The following is a 21,664-nucleotide window of genomic DNA, read 5'->3' as shown; positions in this document are numbered from 1 at the left end:
TATATCTGTCTGACTTAATTTACACATAGGAGTAGGGATTGCCTTGGGCAGTTCCAATGGTTCTAAGACAGAATTGGATGCAAAGATTACTTACATTGTAAGTCCTTTCGGGCAGGGTGTGTCTTTCGATTATATGTCTGTATAGCACCAAGCACAATGGGGCCCTGATCCGAGCCTCTTGGTGCTACTTCACTGTAAATAACCAATATCAACACAATCAGGTAGGGCTTTCCTCTTTAACAAAACTTTTCCCTCATAACCAGAATGACACCAGTCCCTACACGAAAGAAGAACCTCCCTTTATAACTAGAGAAGGGAGAAAAGCTGAAGATTTCATGAAGGACCTTGCTTTGCTAATTAAGGGGGAGGTGATCGGCACAAGAACAAAACTTTGAGATACAGAAAGGCTTGTTCATAGCACTCCACATGCTACCAAGGTTTTCATTGCAAATTCAAGTGCAATCACAGTGGTGATAGACTTGTTCTGTCCAGTATCAGTTTAAGATGGAATATATGTGTGTCATTTTAAAAATACATATTGGGTTCAAATGTGGCTCGGACTGTCAGCATGTTACTCTGTGATCTTGCAACAGCAGAGTTCTAATAAGAATCCCAACCATTTCGCTTCTGGAAGGCGACATTCGGAATGATACACATCTGGTATCTTAAGCTATATTTTGTCTCTGAAGTCCATTAATACACTGGGAGATTTCTTGAAGATTCAGTGTTATCTGGACCAAAGCAATCTTAAAGAAACCTGAACTCTTCCTTAAAAAAGATGCGTGATGTTACCTAGGTTTGGGGCTTTTTGCTTCTCTAATTTTGACAATATGTTTAAAACGTTGAGGATTGGGGGTTTTTGTTTGTTTGTTTGTTTGTTTTTACATGTATGTCTTTTCTTCTATTCCAATAAAATGCAATTGTATTTCTTATAAGGAAATACTTGTATTAGAAGATCTAACTATTTGGGGTGGAGGGGATTTTCAAAGGCACAAATGGCATTGAGGCATTGGAATCTTATTGAAAGTTAATGGGAATTGGGTAACTGACTATTGTTTGTGCTTTTCAAAACAGGCATGATACAGGCATTAACTCCTAACTGATAAAAAGTCTATAATCTTGTGCAGATGCAATATGAGTACCTCTTCCTTAGTTTAAAATGAGCAATATCGGCTGATGTTACCTATGTGAGTTTTGCAGCGTGTTTTGTTTTAGTTTTTAGAGGTTGTGTAGTTAAGCTTTGATGAAGACTGTATATCTGCTGTGTTCATATTGGCATGCGTGGGAACACACAAAGTTGATGCATTATTGCAACTCACATTCTGTCATATCCCTGTTTCAAAGGTTGTTGTGAAGGTCTGCTGAACAGAGACTTGCTAGAAAGAAGGCTGAGAAGGGGACTGGCTTCTTAGCTGATTACCTTGTTTTATTGATCGCTAAAGTCATAGGATTTTTCTGTCTGTATGGAATAAATTGTAACCAATTTGTTAAGGAAAGCAAAGCAGAGGATTCTGTGAATCTTCCATAGACAAAAGGCTTGGTGTTAAAGTTTCCCTTCCTTTCTCATGCTGCGTGCAAAGGAGTGGGGTTGGCAGGGGCAGCCATTAGACCTGGGTAAAATTTTGAAATTTTTGAAATTTCAACTTAAAAAAATTGTAGCCATTTTAAAAACTAACAATAAAGAGGGGGGCACATTTGAAATTTGTGCGATTCCCTCCGACCCCCTATTTCTTGTCTGTCTGGACTTTCAACAAAAATTTTAATCAAAACTTCAAAGAAAATGCCGCCATCGGGGTTGCAAAGCTATATGGAGGGCTGGGTAGGGAAGCCTGTGCCTCCCCAAACAGCCTGGCCCCTGCCCCCTATTTGCCACCTACTTCCCACCTTGACTGCCCTCCTCAGAATCCCCAACCGATCAAACCCCTCCTTCTCCCTGTCCCCTGACAGGCCCCTGGGGACTCCCACGCCTATCCAACCACCCCACTGTTCCCCCTCCCCTGAACCCCCCCCAAAACCTCCACCCCATCCAACTGCCCCACTCCCTGTCCCCTGACTCCCCCCCCCAGATCCTCTGACTACCCCCCCAGAACACCTGACCCATCCAACCCCCCCTACTCCCTATCCCCAGACTGCCCCGACGCCTATCCACACTCAGCCCCCTGACAGGCTCCCCGGGACTCCCATGCCCTATCCAGCCCCCGCCCCCCACATTCCACTTTCCCTGACTCCCTCCTCTCCCCCCCGAACCTCCAACTGCCCTCTGCTCCCTGTCTGCCCCTCGGGACCCCCAGCTCCCCGCCCCCTTACCGTGCTGGAGCCAGCCACATCACCGTGCTGCCTGGCAGGAGCAGCGGGACAGCATGCTGGCAGTGCAGGGTGCTGAGGCTGTGGGGGAGGGGGAACAGCAGGGGCGGGGCCGGGGGCCGTAGTTTGCCCACCTCTGCCATAGCACTTTCCACTGGGCTGTTATCCCCAGACCGACACGGCCAGATTCCAAATAGTTTTATTATATTCCAACTGGCCAGTTTCCCCTCAGTTGCATAAGTATTTCTTCACTTACATTCACTCTGTATTTGTCTTTGTACATATCTAAGCCTCACCGCTATTGTCTGGTGTGTCATATCCTAAGCTGCTGTGCGATGTCACAAAGCACTGGGAAACAGCAGGAGCAATTCATCCAGAGAGTCACAGAATCATAGAATGTCAGGGTTGGAAGGGACCTCAGGAGGCCATCTAGTCCAACCCCCTGCTCAAAGCTGGACCAATCCCCAACTAAATCATCCCAGCCGGGGCTTTGTCAAGCCTAACCTTAAAAACCTCCAAGGAAGGAGATTCCACCACCTCCCTAGGTAACGCATTCCAGTGCTTCACCACCCTCCTAGTGAAAAACTTTTTCCTAATATCCAACCTAAATCTCCCCCACTGCAACTTGAGACCATTACTCCTTGTTCTGTCATCTGGTACCACTGAGAACAGTCTAGATCCATCCTCTTTGAAACCCCTTTTCAGGTAGTTGAAAGCAGCTATCAAATCCCCCCTTATTCTTCTCTTCTGCAGACTAAACAAGCCCAGTTCCATCAGCCTCTCCTCTTAAGTCATGTGCTCCAGCCCCCTAATAATTTTTGTTCCCCTCCGCTGGACGCTTTCCAATTTTTCCACATCCTTCTTGTAGTGTGGGGCCCAAAACTGGACGTAGTACTCCAGATGAGGCCGCACCAATGTCGAATAGAGGGGAACGATCACGTCCCTCGATCTCCTGGTAATGCCTCTAATTATACAACCCAAAATGCCGTGAGCCTTCTTGGCAACAAGGGCACACTGTTGACTCATATCCAGCTTCTCGTCCACTGTAACCCCTAGGTCCTTCTCTGCAGAACTGCTGCCGAGCCATTCGGTCCCTAGTCTGTAGTGGTACATGGGATTCTTCTGTCCTAAGTGCAGGACTCTGCACTTGTCCTTGTTGAACCTCATCAAATTTCTTTTGGCCCAATCCTCTAATTTGTCTAGATCCTTCTGTATCCTATTTCTACCCTTCAGCATAGTTACCTCTCCTCCCAGTTTAGTGTCATTGGCAAACTTGCTGAGGGTGCCATCCACGCCATCCTCCAGATCATTAATGAAGATATTGAACAAAACTGGCCCCAGGACCGACCCTTGTAGCACTCTGCTTGATACCGGCTGCCAGCTAGACATAAAGCCATTGATCATTACTCGTTGAGCCTGACGATCATCTATCCACCTTATAGTCCATTCATCCAGCCCATACTTCTTTAACTTGCTGGCAAGAACACTGTGGGAAACCGTGTCAAAAGCTTTGCCAAAGTCAAGCACTAACACGTTCACTACTTTCCCCTCATCCACAGAGCCAGTTATTTCGTCATAGAAGGCAATTAGGTTAGTCAGGCATGACTTGCCCTTGGTGAATCCATGCTGACTGTTCCTGATCACTTTCCTCTCCTCTAAGTGCTTCAGAATTGATTCCTTGTGGACCTGCTCCATGATTTTTCCAGGGACTGAGGTGAGGCTGACTGGCCTGTAGTTTCCCGGATCCTCCTCCTTCCCTTTTTTAAGAAGATGGGCACTCATTTAGCCTTTTTGCTGCATTTCTTTGCATAACACCATTTTGATTAAAAATCCTTTGATGTCTATCCCAATGAAAGGTGCCATACACATGTGCATGAGGGGGTTTCACATACTAGAATATCTAGCTACCCCCTTTAGCTGTTGTCTTAACTCAGAAACGAAGTATGATCTTCTGCAGCAGGTTCCAAAGTGGGTGAAGTACCTGCCTTCTATTACAAAGGTGAAACTGGCCAGATTTCAATGGGTCAGACTTAACTGGGCACTGTTACTTGGAGAGACAGGTTTGGCATTAGCCTAGCTCTTGCCTATGTCAAATGCCAGGCAATTCCTTTTGGATCCAACCTTGAGTCATGCAAACTGGCTGCTTCGGTCCCTTAGGAAGGGGATATGAGGTTTCCTTCCTGTTCTCCACTGTCCAAGCACTTCTCCATCAGCATCAGTGAGGAAACAGCGTCCTTTGCCAGGCAGAAAAGGAGTCACCACATTGACCTCTCACCCTGGAGCTAGGCCCTGGAATTGACTGGGCCTGTGCTACAGTGAACCAGCAGGAGTCATGCTTTCAGTACCTGCTTCGGAAGGAGATGGCAGCCAAAGTGCCGGTGTCCACCATTTCCCTGGCTTCTTGCTGTAATGGGGCGGGGGAGTGGTCTCTCTTTTATACACATATCATCTGTGTGTCTTACCCCCTCCCGCATCTGTCTGTTTATCTACATGGATTGTACACTCTTTGGGGAAGGGGATCATCTGTTTGTTCTGTGTTTGTACAGCACCTAGCACAATGGGGGACCTGGTCCATGGCTGGGGCTTCTAGGCTCTACCACAATACAAATTATCTATCTATCTATCTATCTATCTATCCATCCCCACACACCTCTTCTATCTATCTATCTAATCGCCTGACACTCTGGCACAAATGCCTTACTCTGAGCACTTACCCGCCATAATGGCCTTCCCTCCAGAGCTGAAGAAGCCACTGGGGAACCCGTCATATGCTTTGTCAACTCTCACCACAACCAGTGCAAGTGGGAAGGAACGGGTCCAGGGAAAGAGGCCCTCACCCGATACCCACTGGAGTAGAGAGGAGCACTCGATCAGTGCGGGCAGCGGAACAGCCCCAGATGAGGTGCAGGAAGAAGGAGAAAGGGTGCCCAAGTGGTGGCATTGGGTACCGGCCTTAGCTCGGGTGCCGTAACTCTCTTTAGTAACACCCCTGGAGAGGCCAGCCAGCTGCACCCCGTAACCAGCTCGTAGGCTGGGCAGACTCTGGAGCACAAGTGCAATTCTTCCCCCCACAGAGAGCGCAGCATCACTCCTGGGCCACTGCAGTCTGCACCAGCCGATGCTGCTGAAAGGCCTTTGCGTGCCGCATAGTGCAGAGTGCTTTGCCGTTCTCCCTCTGGAGGGCACAGAGGGCTGCATCGCTGTGGTTCCGGGATCCGCTCCCCTGCTGGCGGGGACAAGTCAGGAGAGTGGCAGCAGCTCGAGGGTTACTGACCTGTTCTCCTGTTGTAAGGATTTGGACCATAGTGACCAGCCGTGGGATACGCAGTAAGAAATGGCTTGCCATTAAGGGCCGTTAAACGGGCAGGAACGAGAGCTCCCCGTGGCTGTTTCATTGCTCCATCTCCTCCCTTTCCACGCTCAGTCAGTTACAATAATTATAGGGTGCTCAGAAAGTCATGATAATAAAATTCTCCAGCAGTGCTGGGAGCTGCTCCCAATTACCCTGGGCTGTGTGAGTCACACAAGCCTCGCCCCGGGGGGCTGCTTGCCTCACTGGTGATGGCACTGCAGGCATCACCCAGAGAAGGAGGGCACATGCAGACATGTACATACGCACACAGAGACATACAGACACACAAGCAGCTCCATTCCACACCCAGTGTGCTAAGGCAGGGGGCTGGCTGGTGGGCCCTATGCCCCAAACAGCCCTGCATGCTAGGGCAGAAGCTGCTTCCAATGGATGACCCTCTCCCTCCTGTGCCCTACTATGTATTGTGTAGGCAGGATGGGCTCTAACATTGGGCTTCCCAACCCCCCCCCCCACTGTAGGACAGCACAATTTCTGAGAAATGATTTGCCCCTTCCAGCCGGAGTCACCCCCTATTGCGTTCGGTGGATTTACACGGGCGTAATTCAGGGTACGTCTGCACTGCAATCATGGTGTGTGATTGCAGCTTGTGTGGACATACCTGAGCTAGCTTGAACCGAGCCAGCTCGCGTGCTGGAGCAGTGAAGCTGTGGCAGCATGGGCATCAGTGCCAGCTGTGGAAACCTGCCCAGAAACCTGGGTAGTTAATTACTCAGGCAGCTAACCTGGGTACCCCATGCAAGCTGCCATCACAGCCCAGGGCAGACATACCCTCAGAGTAAAATCTGGCCCTTGGTTTTTCCCCCAGAGGGCAGCTCTGTAGTGAGATTTCTGTGCCATCCCTGGCACTGGGGCCATGGGCATAGCCTGGGGCAGGATACCGGACTTCATCACTCACATTTACCTCCCGAGCCAAGCCATTCTCCACATTACCCGCGCGCTCACATTACATGATGTTCAAAAGGCCTCGCTGTTCCCAGAATATTTCCTTAGCTCGTTTCTCCGCAAAGGGTGGACGGGAAAGCAATTACTGCAGCAAAGGTGGAAAAAGTAGGTAACCATGCATCCTAATCACCAGCCTACCATGGAGAAAGCGCCATCTCCTCTAACCGCAAAGAAGGTGTTTAGTGCTCAGGCTCACGGCAAATATTTCCTCATCACTCAGCAGCAGTTAGGCAGGACGGACCAAAGCCAGCCAGGTCCTGCAATATGAGAAAACAAGAGCTGCATGGAACGGTCATCAGGACACAGAGCTCTAGGATTTAGACTCCGCTCTGCTGGCCACATTAAAATGAGAGAGAGCCTGACAGGCGGCATTACACAGCCGAGGCAATTGAAGTGCAACAAGTAAAGCTCTGCACCGAAGCTGTATGGGCCAGATGCAGTGCATTGACGGTAACCCTTTGGAGCCTGTATGCGATATACATGTCCTCCCCCGGGCACATGTGTAGAGGGGGCTGAATTCCCCACAGCTGCTGTTGGCATAGACCCAGGCTATGGCTACCCTAAGTTATGTCCTTAGTTACAACCTAAGTTATGTCACTCGGGTGTGAATTAGCCACTCTCCGAGTGAATTACTTTATGCCCATTTAAGTGCCAGCAGGGACAGCGCTCTGTCAGCAGGAGAGCGTCTCCCGCCAACATAGCTGCTGCAGCTCGCGAGGGCTGGAGTAGTTAAGCTGACAGCAAAGCTCTCTCCTGTCGGCTTAGAGCATCTACACTAGATCGTTTACACCGGTGCTGCTGTAAGCTCTCTAGGGTAGCCGTAGCTGTGGGCACAGGATGCGGAGGTGGAAAATCTGCCTGCTGAAATCTCTCCTCCACTGAGGGGCCAGCGCTGACTCAAAGGCACGTGGCGCTAGTCAGGAAGAGAGGCAGGTAATGCATTGCTAAGTCAGAGTATCCCCTCTGCCGTCCTGGCTCTGAAGAACGCTGGTCGGCATCGAACGCTGCACTCTCCCGTGGAATCTCAGCTGGACGACAGGCAATGGAGCACCACTGCCCTGCGCCCCACTTTGGAGGAATTCTCCACTCCTACCGCACATGGGGCCAGGCTGGCTCAGGGAGGTGTAACTGACACCTTCCTAAGCCAAGGTCAGTGAGTCGGGCCCTCAGGCTGCAGGTAGCCCGATTCTCTTTACTCACACCCGTTTGAGGCCCGTCAAACTTCACTCCATTGGCTTCAGTGGAGTTACTCTGTCGGCACTGTGTAAGTGAGAGCAGAGTAGGCCCAATACCATGTCTATCCCTTCCTAAGCAATTTGTCTAGCAGGCCGGTCATGCTCTCAGAACACCCGGGCTCAGAGGGATGAACTTTTCACTTCTGTCTGTTGCACAGAAGCATTGTTTGTGCTGGGAGGTGGGCGAGCGAGGGGGATCCTGGTGAAAATTCCCTGCAGAAATGGCAAATTCATAAATATTGACTGTTTGGCCCAGGATCAAAGTTTCTTCCCTAAACTCTGCCTTTGGCTGAGGAAGAGATAGCATCTCAATTTCCCCAGCTCAACTCAGGAGAGGAAAGACTTTGTTCAGATGAAGTTTTAATTAATACAGTGTTAATTCCTCTGCCTGGAATTCTTCCTTATTCTGGTGTGCCAGGCACCTGCCAATAAAAGACCAGATATTGGCATCGGGGTGCATGTGGGGAGGGAGTAGCTAAAATACTTGTAGCATGTCTGGTGTTTCCCTCTTTTAGAACAGGGAATATCCTCAGACCCACAGGAAGGGTAAGCCCCTGAGTGCACTAAACGCCATTCAGCACTGGTCTCCTCTGCACTGATCAGGTTCTGACTCTCAGCTTATGGCATCACAACCCTGCAACAGCCGTAGCTCAGTTAACTCACAACACAAATCAGTGCAGCTCAGAATTAATGGCCTGAACTTGGTCCCACTGCAGTAAGTGGTAAAAGCCCGGACAATTTCTGAGTAATTTTCAATATTCTTTCTTTTAGACCTGTGGCCAGGAGGCCAAATCAGAGGCGATGTTAAGATGGATTTCTTACTTACTTAGATAGAAAGCTCCTTGGGTCAGGGACCATCTGATTGTTATGTGTATGTGTGACACCTAGTGCAACAGGACCCCTGCTCACTGACTGGGCTCCAAGAGGGTAGCGCAATACAAATATCAATAGTCAGCGTGGGAGATATAGGTCGGTGAAACTCACTTTACCAAACGTTGCTCTCATTGCTGTGAATGGCAAAACTCCCCTTGACAGCAATGGACCCAGGACTTAACGTAGCGTGCAATGAATCCATGTGCTACAGACAACAGACACGCAATCAAATTCTGATCTCATTTCCACTGGGGTAATTCTGGTGTAGGATTTGGATTTACATTGGTATAACTAAGATAAAAATCTGTCCACCCCCAACAAACAGATAAATGGCACGCCCAGGGGAAGCCAGGGTCAGAACCTTGCTCCTTCTGTGTTTGAAAAGAGACAAGGCTCCACCATTTGTCCTGTAGGTCTCTTGTTCTCACGTTGTGGCAACACCAAAAGGTGATTTGACATACGCATGTACAACTGGAACATTACAACTTGGGCTGAATTTATATGCTATGGGTTGGAAGTTTATGGGCTATGGGTTGTAGCAAGAAAACCAGCCAAAGGGAGGGCTGTAAGAAAATGGGTATGAACTGGCCATGAATGAATGTAAGGTGGAAATTAGGAGAAGGTTTCTAAGCATCAGAGGAGAAAAGTTCTGGAACAGCCTCCCAATAAGGCAAACCACCTAACTAGTTTTGTGGTGGAGCTTGATAACTTTATGAACAGGCCTATATGACTGGGCTGCCAGCAATAGCAGGGGACTGAACTCAGTGACCCAGATCCCTTCCAGTCCTGTGTTCTGTGCTCCTTTGTCAAATGCCGAACGCCTTCTCTCTGCATTGACCCGCACATCTACACACTCACCCCAACTTGTACTCACATATAGGCTCATCAGTGGAGAAGCTGCATGGTTATTTATGTCACCTGGGTATTTGTCCTCAGGGATCTTAACGTCCCTCTGAGGCTGTTGAAAACCCCTCCATCAGTAACTACATGGAAACCAATTAGGGAGCTGTTAAAAATATCAATGAGATTTTGCAACATGAAATGTCAAGTAACATGCTTTAATATAATGAAATCACTTGCCTGCAGAGTGGATAACATCCTCAGTGATTTAAATAGGAGACCTGAGTGATTGTCTATCACCCTATGCTGTAATACAGGTAGCTAATGGTGTATCCAGAAGGAAAAGGTCAATACATGGAGAGAGATGGACAGAGAAATTGCACATCCCTCGACTTTCATTGTCCATCCTTTTCATTCTTTTCTTTTATAAGGCATCATGTTAAACCCTCCATACTTTGCAAAAGCCTACTTATGACAACTTTCCGATAAAAGCACATCCTTTCTTGTAGCACAGTGTCAGCTGCACAAAGGAAACAAACAAGTGCAGTTCTGGGAATGCACAAGGGGAAAACTCGGGTCTGGAAATACAATTAAGGGAGAAGCCGTAAATATACATATAAAGATAGTCGCTGTGCGAAAAGAGAGGGGAGGAAATGCATGAATTGATTCTTTTTTCACGTCATCAGAGGTGGTTTGATAGGCTTTTAAAAAAGGCTATTCATGGCAAGCTTGAGAATTCCTTATAATTCATGATGGTAAAGACCTGATAGCCTTCCTTCTTGCCAGTGCAGGATTATTCCCTTGGGTATGTTTTTAATAGTTTGCCCAGTCCAGCAAGAAGTGACTCATTCTAAAGGACTTCCACCATGTCCCTTGGGAGATTACTCCACATGCTATCAACACTAGGACATTTTCCCAACCTCATTTTTCCTTTGCTCGTTTCAACCCATTACTCTTAGTTATAGGATCAGGTGCCACCCTCAGCAATTCTCTTCTATCCCTGGCGTTTCCACTGCTTCACTATTTGCCCAAGGTTATCAGGCTCCTCTTCCACACTTAGCTGTTGTTTCACTGGGCTGTAGGTATTTAGTTCAATAACCTTCCTTGTGTGCCAAGTCTAGTGATTAGCACCCCTATATTTACACTCCGCTAAACAGGGTTGGCTTCTATTGAATGTAATTACTTTCTCCTGCTGCTTTCATGGTAAAGGTGTGGCTATGGAACAAGGATAGGATCTAGTCAACTCTGCATGGAAAAAGTGCAACAGCTAAACAAGGGCGGATACTAATCAAGGGTGACATAAACAAACATATATATATAGTAGTTTATTAGTTTAGTATCCACCCTTGATTTAAAGCCACAGGGGAAGTAATTAAATTTAATAGAAGCCATTCTGTCTAAACAAATTTAAATATATATATGTGTGTGTGTGTGTGTGTGTGTGTATACACATACATACACATATATACATAAAAAGAAAAGGAGGACTTGTGGCACCTTAGAGACTAACAAATTTATTTGAGCATAAGCTTTCGTGAGCTACAGCTCACAAGTATCCTAATCATAGAAAATGATTTCTATGATTTCTGTAGCTCACGAAAGCTTATGCTCAAATAAATTTGTTAGTCTCTAAAGGTGCCACAAGTCCTCCTTTTCTTTTTGCAAATACAGACTAACACGGCTGCTACTCTGAAACCTGACATATATACATGTTTTGGGAGGGTGTATATATCTATAAATGAGTGAGTGCAATTAAGAAGTTCCTACCACTTTGAGAAATATTACTAAATGTACTGGTATTCCCTATTTTAAGTACAACTTATCTCTCTCAAACCAGCAGAATCTTTAAAAAGCCAAGAAACATTTTAAGCATTACAGTAAAACCTCAGAGTTACGAACACCTCAGGAATGGAGGTTGTGGGCTTGTCTACGCTATGCAGCTTTTAGCAACAAGGCTGTGTCGGCACTTTTGCCGACAAAATACTTCCAGCCCCGCAACCGGCATTAGTTCACACTGCCACTTGCGTTGGCAAAACCTTTGTCTTTCGCAGGGGGGGCTTTTTAAAGTACCCGTGAAAGACAAAAGTTTTGTCGACAACGCCACAGTGCAGACAAGCCCTGTGCATAACTCTGAAATGTACAAAACTCTGAATAAAACATTCTGGTTGTTCTTTCAAAAGTTAACAACTGAACATTGACTTAATACAGCTTTGAAACTTTACTGTGCAGAAGAAAAATGCTGCTCCCCCCCCCTTTTTTTTAGTAGTTTACATTTAACACAGTACTGTTCTGTATTTGCTTCTTCTTCTTCTTCTTCTTCTTCTTCTCCTTCTTCTTCTATTTTTGGCCTCTAGTGCTGCTTGATTGTGTACTTCCGGTTCCAAATGAGGTGTGTGGTTGACTGTTCAGTTCGTAACTCTGGTGTTCATAACTCAGAGGTTCTATTGTACAATAATGGGTGTATCTCTGTGTATCTGTGTCTGCGTGTATACACACACATATATATACACACACATAACGTATATTTACATATTACATGTACTTGTATATTCTATAAAATAAAAACACATGCTTTTCTGTTTTATATACTGTATCTGTGTGTATAATATATATATATCTCAATACCATAGCATGTTTTGATGTCTTTGAACTTTAAAGTTAACTTTGAATTTCCTGTTTGGGGAATAACTGCAGTATCCCTGTGATGTATATTCACCCTAAATTTCTGATATATACTCTCAAACTGAACTCCATTTTAATGTAATTTTTCTCTAGGAACTATAAGGGTGGCTGGTAGCACTGCCTATCATTAAGATTGCCTGACACGTCCTATTATAAGACTCTGTTTTTATTTGCTTATAACTTTGTCAAACTTCCACCATTTGGCTGAAATTTTCCATTCAGTTTGTCTGCTGCAGGGTGATTTTTGTGGGGGGAGGGGATCATGCATGGGGGGAATTTCAACCGAAAGGGTCCATCCATTTCCAGAACTGAGGAAAAATACATCGTTTTGCCCATGTTAAAAAGAATTCTGGTAATCTTTTCTTTGAAAAGCTCTGCCCCCCCCCCCCCTTTGCAACGGGGACATGAGATTTGGCAGGAGATGGGCTTTGTGTCAGGGATGTGCCCTTTGCCACCCCTGTGAAAATGTGGCCAAAATATCGGCTTTTGAAAAATCCTTACAGGGCAGCCAGGGATTCTCTGATGTAAGGAGAATTCCCAGGTGGTATAAAGCTGACATAGTGTGCTCGGGCCACCTGCTCTCCCTCACCCCCATAGGTGTAGGAGGTATAGCTACACAGGTCTGAGGTGTAGCCAGGCCATGAGCAGGTAAAGCCAGAGTACACCGTGCTCCGGCAATCCCCAGCCAGCACCCCAGTTATTAGAGGTCTGCCATGGCCAGCATAGCTTGGAGCAGCCCTTAAGATGCTCTATGTTATGAGTAGGCCAGTTCAACTCCTGATTAGGCTGAGTATCAGAGGAACAGAAAGGTGGCTTAGCCTTTTCCCTTGCCAACACACTAGATCCTGAACTGAGTACAGGTGAGCCAGACCCAGAGATCAGGCTCTAGCTTTTGTGTACCAAGGCCCCAAGGGGAAGCGTGCTTTCTGTCTTATGAACCCAATTTCATTTTGTCTGGAAGCATCCCATCTCTGATGTGCTCATTCACTCATTATCACATGCTATTGTATTACTTCCTTACAACAGAGGAAATAGGCTTTTCCCACCTGAGTCAGAATCCAAAAATGAAAATTGTCAAAGCAATGGACAGAGGCTAAGATGGTTTAATTAACTGGGATCACTTGATGATTACCTGTTCCGTTCATTCCCTCTGAAGCACCTGGCATTGGCCACTGTCAGAAGACAGGAACTGGCCTAGATGGACCTTTGGTCTGACCTTGTATGGCCGTTCTTATCTTCTTATGAAAGAACCTTACAGCAACACGTTTCCATGGTGTTTGTTCTATATTCCATTCTATTTTCATATAGATTTATGATGGATCTGAAAAAGAATCAACACACACAAAAAAACATAGAATCATAGAAGATTAGAGTTGGGGAGACCTCAGGAGGTCAACTAGTCCAATCCCCTGCTCAAAGCAGGACCAAGCCCAACTAAATCATCCCAGCCAGGGCTTTGTCAAGCCGGGCCTTAAAAACCTCAAAGGATAGAGATTCCACCACCGCCCTAGGGAACCCATTCCAGTGCTTCACCACCCTCTTAGTGAAATAGTGTTTCCTAATGTCCAACCTAAACCTCCCCCACTGCAACTTGAGACCTTTACTCCTTGTTCTGTCATCTGCTACCACTGAGAACAGCCGAGCTCCATCCTCTTTGGAACCCCCCTTCAGGTAGTTGAAGGCTGCTATCAAATCCCCCCTCACTCTTCTCTTCTGCAGACTAAATAAGCCCAGTTCCCTCAGCCTCTCCTCGTAAGTCACGTGCCCCAGCCCCCTAATCATTTTCGTTGCCCTCCGCTGGACTCTCTCCAATTTGTCCACATCCCTTCTGTAGTGGGGGGTCCAAAACTGGATGCAATACTCCAGGTGTGGCCTCACCAGTGCCAAATAGAGGGAAATAATCACTTCCCTCGATCTGCTGTCAATGCTCCTACTTATACATCCCAAAATGCCATTGGCCTTCTTGGCAACAAGGGCACACTGCTGACTCATATCCAGCTTCTCGTCCATTGTAATCCCCAGGTCCTTTGCTGCAGAACTGCCGCTTAGCCAGTCGGTCCCCAGCCTGTAGCGGAGCATGGGATTCTTCCTTCTTAAGTGCAGGACCCTGAACTTGTCCTTGCTGAACCTCATCAGATTTCTTTTGGCCCAATCCTCCAATTTGTCTAGGTCACTCTGGACCCTATCCCTACCCTCCAGCTTATCTACCTCTCCCCCCAGCTTAGTGTCATACACGAACTTGCTGAGGGTGCAATCCATCCCATCCTCCAGATCATTAATAAAGATGTTGAACAAAACCAGCCCCAGGACTGACCCCTGGAGCACTCAACTTGATACCGGCTGCCAATTAGACATGGAGCCATTGATCACTACCCGTTGAGCCCGATCATCTAGCCAGCTTTCTATCCACCTTGTAGTTCATTCATCCAATCCATACTTCTTTAACTAATGGACAAGTTAAAGAAGAATACTGTGGGAGACCATATCAAAAGCTTTGCAAAAGTCAAGATATATCACATCCACCACTTTCCCCATATCCAGAGAGCCATTTATCCCATCATAGAAGGCAATCAGGTTGGTCAGGCATGACTTGCCCTTGGTGAATCCATATTGACTGTTCCTGATCACCTTCCTCTCCTCCAAGTGCTTCAAAATGGATTCCTTGAGGACCTGCTCCATGATTTTTCCAGGGACAGATGTGAGGCTGACCGGTCTGTAGTTCCCCAGATTCTCCTTCTTCCCTTTTTTAAAGATGGGCACTATATTAGCCTTTTTCCAATTGTCCAGGACTTCCCCCGATTGCCATGAGTTTTCAAAGATAATGGCCAATGGCTCTGCAATCACGTCAGCCAACTCCCTCAGCATCCTCGGATTCATTAGATCCAGCTCCATGGACACGTGCATGTCCAGCTTTTCTAAATAGTCCTTAACCTGTTCTTTCACCACTGAGGGCTGCTCACCTCCTCCCCATACTGTGCTGCCCAATGCAGCAGTCTGGGAGCTGACCTTGTCTGTGAAGACTGAGACAAAAAAAGCATTGAGTACTTAACATTTTTCCATATCCTCTGCCATTGGGTTGCCTCCCACGTTCAGTAAGGGTCCCACACTTTCCCTGACCTTCTTCTTGTTGCTAACATACCTGTAGAAACCCTTCTTGTTACCCTTCACATCCCTTGCTAGCTGCAACTCCAATTGTGCTTTGGCCTTCCTAATTACACCCTTGCATGCTTGAGCAATATCTTTATACTCCTCCCTAGTCATCTGTCCAAGTTTCCACTTCTTGTAAGCTTCCTTTTTGTGTTTAAGCTCACCAAAGATTTCTCTGTTAAGCCAAGCTGGTCGCCTGCCATATTTGCTATTCTTTCTGCACATTGGGATGGTTTGTTCCTGCACCCCCAATAAGGTTTCTTTGAAATACAGCCCGCTCTCCTGGACTCCTTTCCCACCTCATAGTAGCCTCCCAGGGATCCTGCCCATCAGTTTCCAGGGGGAGTCAAAGTCTGCTTTTCTGAAGCACACAAAAATGAAGACACATGGCCAGAATTCACACTATATTATATCAAGGTTGTAAGATATCTGGCATTTTAGAATAGAAATGTGCATGTTCCCTACCATTAACTAACTAAAAGGTTTTAATAGAGGTATATTACTTAACCCTCCTTAGCAACCATCAAGTGTTCCATGACATCATCAGCATAAAATGACATCCATTCATGTGAAACTGGAACTTAAGCTGGCGTAATGGAATGATTTCCCATCGTTATTAGGGAACCAGCAATGTCGTTTTTCATTCATGTGTGATACAGCCTTGAAAACGTCCTCCTTTTAATGACTGGGTCTTGGTGGGACTTCTTTACAGCAGGGAGACCCTCCTCTATTGAAGACTTTGGGACAGATTGGGTTTCTACCTTGTTGAAAGAAAAAAAAATGTCAGCATTATTGAAATGAAACATTCTGATGTTTCCAGATCAATCTTTGGGGAATTTCCATTCCACAAGCAATTTTGAAATTTTGGCTTTTTGGAATTAAATTCCATGTTCCAACCAGCTCTCATGAAAAGAGTCCCATTTACTTCAGTAAGGGTTGGATCGGTTACCTAGAATTATGGTTCCTTTGCTCAGTCAAATTAACCTTTCCAGTCACAAAAAGATTGGCTATCTCTGCTGTAGCTGGAATTTTCAAAAGAACCTAAGGATTTAGGTGCCCAACTGTCAGTGAATTTCAATGGGGTTTAGGCACAAACCTCCCTTTGTTTGGTTCCTTTTTGAATCCCAGTCTGCCTTAGGAAGGAAATGATTTTAGTCAGACTGAAGATATTGTTCCTTGATAATGTGTTTTCCAACATTTAAAAAAAATATGCAAAAGTGGAAAAGAGTCCAGTTAGTAGAAAAGAAATGAAATCTGCCCCATGTGTCACTGTAATTTATATACAGACTCTGTAACTATTGTTTCCCACTTGAATATGCTATTTTTCTCTCTTTCATCTGTTTAGTCCTCTATTCTCAGAGCTGTCTCTCTTACATTCTTCAGGGATGGAGTAAGATTATGAATTCCAATGAAGCACAGCTGAAAAGGGGTTAGACAGCAAACTAACCTTGTATGGGACAAAAAGGTAGAACCTGAAGACAGCAGCCCAGTACTGATATGAAGCATGGTGAGTCACTGGGCTGGGGTACAGAAGGGAGACATGCTAAATGGCATCTATGTCTCTCCTGGTGTGTCCACAGTAAGATCTAGATGCAATTGTGTGCATTCATTTGGTTTTCTTTTTAGCGTATGTGTGCATTTATGAGTGAAATTATACAAATAAATGGGGCTAAGGGAAATGCTGTCTATACAACCACCACCCCTCACCACCTGAGTTTTAGAGAATGTACAGTGTTACTTTGAAGAATACGGAGACAGAGGGAAAAGAGGGTGTCAAATTCCACCATTCTGATTTGCCTCACTTTGTACTTGGGTCAGTGTCTTCATGAGCTACAAGACAATGGAGAACCAGACTCGCAAAGTAGAGAAGAAAAGGAGTACTTGTGGCACCTTAGAGACTAACCGATTTATTTGAGCATAAGCTTTCGTGAACTACAGCTCACTTCATCGGATGCATCCGATGAAGCTCACGAAAGCTTATGCTCAAATAAATTGGTTAGTCTCTAAGGTGCCACAAGTACTCCTTTTCTTCTTGCGAATACAGACTAACACGGCTGTTACTCTGAAAGTAGAGAAGAAAGATCCCAGGGAAAATGTTTCTTTCCCTTTTCCTCTCTAATGATGTCAGTTTGTTCTCCTTGGTTGACAAAATAGCGGAGAAAGGAGGCCTGGCTGATATAATTTGCTTGGTCTTTCATTCATCTCGTGACAGAGTCCCTTACAAGGGGTTATTAAAGATACTAAGTGGTCATGGCTGAGACATAAGTACTGACTAATAGGCAGAATCAATTTTCAATACAGCTAAAGAATAACAGTGGGAGCCCCGAGGTTCTGTGCTAGGACCAGGGTTTTTCCACATATTTATTAATTATCTGGACGAGGGGGTGAATGGGAAGGTTGCAAAATCTGCAGATTTTGGTTACATGTATTTCTGTTAGTCATGACTGGGAAAGACTGTGGGGGATGTCAGAAAGCTTCAGTCAAGCCATGGGAAGGGGCAGTGGAGGGTCCAAGCCTGAGTCAAGCAGGGACCCAGGGTTCAAGCTCTCTTGCTTTGCAGTGTAGAGTGCAGCCCCACTGGACTCATGTGATTGGAGTCTGCCAAAAGTATCCCACAATCCCATGAGTTGACTTTTTTTATCCTCTGGACAGTCAAGTTTGGCGGACAGTCAAGTTTTCCCACGCCGCACCATGAACAAAGGGCTAGAGCAGCCACCTTTTGGGAAGATGCCAGGAAGTTAGAAAATTCTTAACCTCTGGTTGACAATCAGTGTATGTAGATGCTCAAGCCATGGGTTCTCTAGCCCAGGGTCTGCCGATCTGAGTTCCACTAATCTTAGGCTTTCATTGCAATGTAGACATACCTATAAGCAATCTCAGAAATTTCTCTCCCTCTTTTGGTTATTAAATCTAACTTTTTTGGAATGAAGGGGAATAACATTTAAAGAGGAGAAAGGACCTAGAAATCCAGAAAACAGGGTATTTACTACCTGCTCATCTGCACATAGTCAGAGTGAGCTGATGTGCATATGATCTGACTGGGTAATATTGTTCTATCCCTCAGTATTTTATTGTGAGGTTCGTCACCTGATTGTTTTTCAGCCAATTTTGACCCAAGGTTTTTCTGTATATTTAACAGAAATATCTCTCTCTTCCAGGGGTGTGGCAAGGCCAGCTTAATTTATATTGGCAAATTCCCCATCTATGTGTTACATATTGATTGATAGACTAGTTTGTGAATCTTTGGGAAGATAACTCTTAATGCTGACAGCATTATTAATTTCAGATAGCCACTAAAACTCTTGGACAACTTCAAAACAACATGTATTTTACTAATATGCAAATTAACACAAACACAAACACAAAGAACCAAATTTATTCCTGGCCTAAATCCATTGACTTAATTACAGCTATACCATGGCAGAAACTTGTCCAAGGCAACAGCTCATTGGAATTGTGGGGCCAGATCCTACAATCCCTACTCACATAAATAACTTTAATGAAACTACTCCAGTGAGTAGGAGCTAACTGCAAGTACAAGCTGCAGTAAGATCAGGGCATGCTTTGCACATTCAAGTGACTGATAAGACTTTGGAGCTATCTCACCCACAGAAGTTGATCCAGTAAAAGATGTTACCTCACCCACCTTGTCTCATTAATATCCTGGGACCAACGTGGCGACAACAACACTGCGTAAGACACCAGAACATCGCTCATCTGCTGCATCACACAGGATCTCCTGTCCAACACAATGGACATAGCAGTGAAGACGTTCTTCCAAATTTCAGCTTTGAGGGTGATTAATTATTAATAAGATACTTATTTCAGATTTCACAACCTTCTGGAGACAGATCATTCAGGCGGTGAGGGTTAGGTGGAGAAAGACAAATGTGTATTGTGAGAAGGGAAACAAAGAGCAACAGAAGCCATCCAACTCTCTATAGACACCTACGCTCCTATATCAGGGCATGCTCTTCTCCTGCTTTCTAGCGCCACAGACACTGATCAGACTCCACCGGTTGGGCGCAGTTTAGTTCGGATCCCTCCACTAACATCTTTACAGTATCTCTTGTAACATTAGCCCTTTCCCCAGGGCTGGAGAGGAGAAGAGGTCTCTCTTCGCTGAGATCTCAGTCAGCCTCGCTCCTCTCTCCTGCACTTCCTTCCTGTGCCTTTTTATCCATCTTCAACTGATGGGCTCAGGAATCCTTTAGCTCACCCAGGCTGGTGAGCTAATTCCATTCCGTTCCCCAATCAGACCTCTTTAGGGAAGCGAATTAGTGCCAGAGTGATCAGCCTGCTAGGTCCCAACCCCGTGTCAAAGCCCCAACTGAATTGACATCAGGGAGCAGACGTGCATCTAAATTAGACACGCAGATGTCATGTGCCAGATTCGTCAGCCCTGGGCTGCCCTGGTAGGTGGGGAGCAGTTGCACACATAGTGCTATTTGCTTCAGCTGGGTTGCTGATGTGAGTGGTTACTTCCCAGTGTGAGTAAAGGGCGCACGATCCAGCCATTAGGGAAGAGTCTGGTTAATAAAATCAGAAACACTTAAAATGCACTAAAATATTACACAGGAGAACAGTACTAGACTGTCGCACACTGTGTTGCTTCTGTAGGCTGAGTGCAGTGCTTGCCCGAACGGCTCCATGCATCTTCCATTCTCCCCAACTCTTCTATCCCCCTCTATTTCAGGGGCTCCCTGCCCCTCCACTTTCACCGTGCCAGAGGCTCTGTGTGCTCCCTCCTTCCCCCTGTGTGATGGTCCTCCATTCTCTCCTCCTCTCCCAAAGTCTCTGTATGCCCCCCCCTTTCTCCTCCATACCAGGGGCTCTTTTTTCCCCCATGTCCCTCTCCCTGTATCAGTAAGCCCCATTTCATTCCCCTCCATTCCCAATTCCACATGTCCCCCATTTCCCCCTTCCCCTCAATGACCTTCTATTCCTATTCCCCTTATTCCTCCCTCTTCCCAGGTCTGCGAGATAAATCATTCAGAGTGCCAGCATTTTAAAGTCTATTGGGAAGACAGGCAGAGCTCAGATGTGGGGGTGTTGTTAGCTGGAAGGTGTTAATTGCTGCCATCAACCATAGTCTTTGATCCATAGACAATTACAGAGGTAGTTAAAGGGCTGGGTCTGATATCCAGATGGAAGGGGGGTCTGGTCATCCCTCCTTTGTCCCTTCCGGTGTTCCGATTTGCACCAAAAGCAATAGGGTTCTGTCCATTGCTGCCTAGAACATGACCTGAAATTGTGGAACTGATCGCATGCAGTGTTCAAAAGTGATCAGACAAACACAGAAATGCCACAGAGAAGAGCGTAAGACTTTGCTTTGTTTGGCCAACAAGAATAGAAGCAACACTCCCTGCATGTAATCTTTATTGTAGTCCTAATTTCAGCTCCTTGTGTAAATAAACAAAATCCTGTTCATTTCAATAAGGCTTATTTTTCGTTCTTTATATCTTGGTTTGATCAATTTAGTATTAAATGACCAGTGCTCAGAATTTCTCCCCTATTTATTACCTGAGCAAACTACTTGTGCTCTTACTACTGGCAGGCCACATCCCCGTTAAGTGGAATTCTTGCTAATCCCATCTAGATTAAGCATCAGTCATTATCATTTACATCCATTACGTCCAATGCATTTCCCTTGAAGGTATCTGAATTTGGTAGCTTCCTTGATTAGGCACATCCTGACCAAGTGGAGTTGATACCTGCTTCCCTATGCTGGGATCTAATGGAAGGATGGATTGGGCTCGAGGAGAACACCAGTTATTGAAAATGGGGTTGGAGAGTGATATTGCTCTATGCTTTCTGGGCCGCATTCGTCCTTGGATTACACTGGCTTTTGGTGGTATCAGGGACTCAGATATCACAATGATGGGCTGGATATAAAAACCCAAACTGGAGTGCATGGAACCCCGGCAGTGTAATCCCACCACTGCGGGGAGACGTGGTCATGGCACAAACAGGCTGCAACCCACCATCCTCCTGGGGGTCAGCAGCAGAACCCAAAAAGTGGGTGTCACTGCCGTGGAAGGGATTTGCTTTGCATGGCTGGGGGATGCAATCCAGCCCCCTTCTACAGGACGTCCTCCACTAGAAGCTACAGCTGGCCTGTCCTGGCATCTCTCCCAAGGTTAGGCAGTAGTGGGGACTTCCCTGGAGCAGAGTGAGCCTCGCTGAGATAGGGAGGTACAATTGGGAGTGAATCTGGCCCTCTGAACATCTACAAATGCACCAGCCCCTAAATAACCTGAGCAAAGAC

General features: G+C 46.0%; 1 protein-coding gene across 11 annotated transcripts in view; it reads left to right on the top strand.

Annotated features, from left to right (window-relative positions):
• OSTN (osteocrin) overlaps window positions 1-21,664 on the top strand; it is a 171,483-nt gene that overhangs the window by 103,735 nt on the left and 46,084 nt on the right. Inside the window, exon 2 of one of the 11 annotated variants that reach the window (XM_048864239.2) lies at window positions 16,780-16,903. The exons of the other annotated variants lie outside the window; for them this stretch is intronic. Within the exon in view, the coding sequence (XP_048720196.1) occupies window positions 16,901-16,903 (3 nt within the window). The 5' untranslated portion in view covers window positions 16,780-16,900. The remainder of the gene's footprint in view (window positions 1-16,779; window positions 16,904-21,664) is intronic. 11 annotated transcript variants of the gene reach the window in all.

Source organism: Caretta caretta, chromosome 9, assembly GCF_965140235.1.
Source record: "Caretta caretta isolate rCarCar2 chromosome 9, rCarCar1.hap1, whole genome shotgun sequence".
Classification (NCBI taxonomy): Eukaryota; Metazoa; Chordata; order Testudines; family Cheloniidae; genus Caretta; species Caretta caretta.
This window is presented reverse-complemented; position numbering and strand designations above follow the sequence as displayed.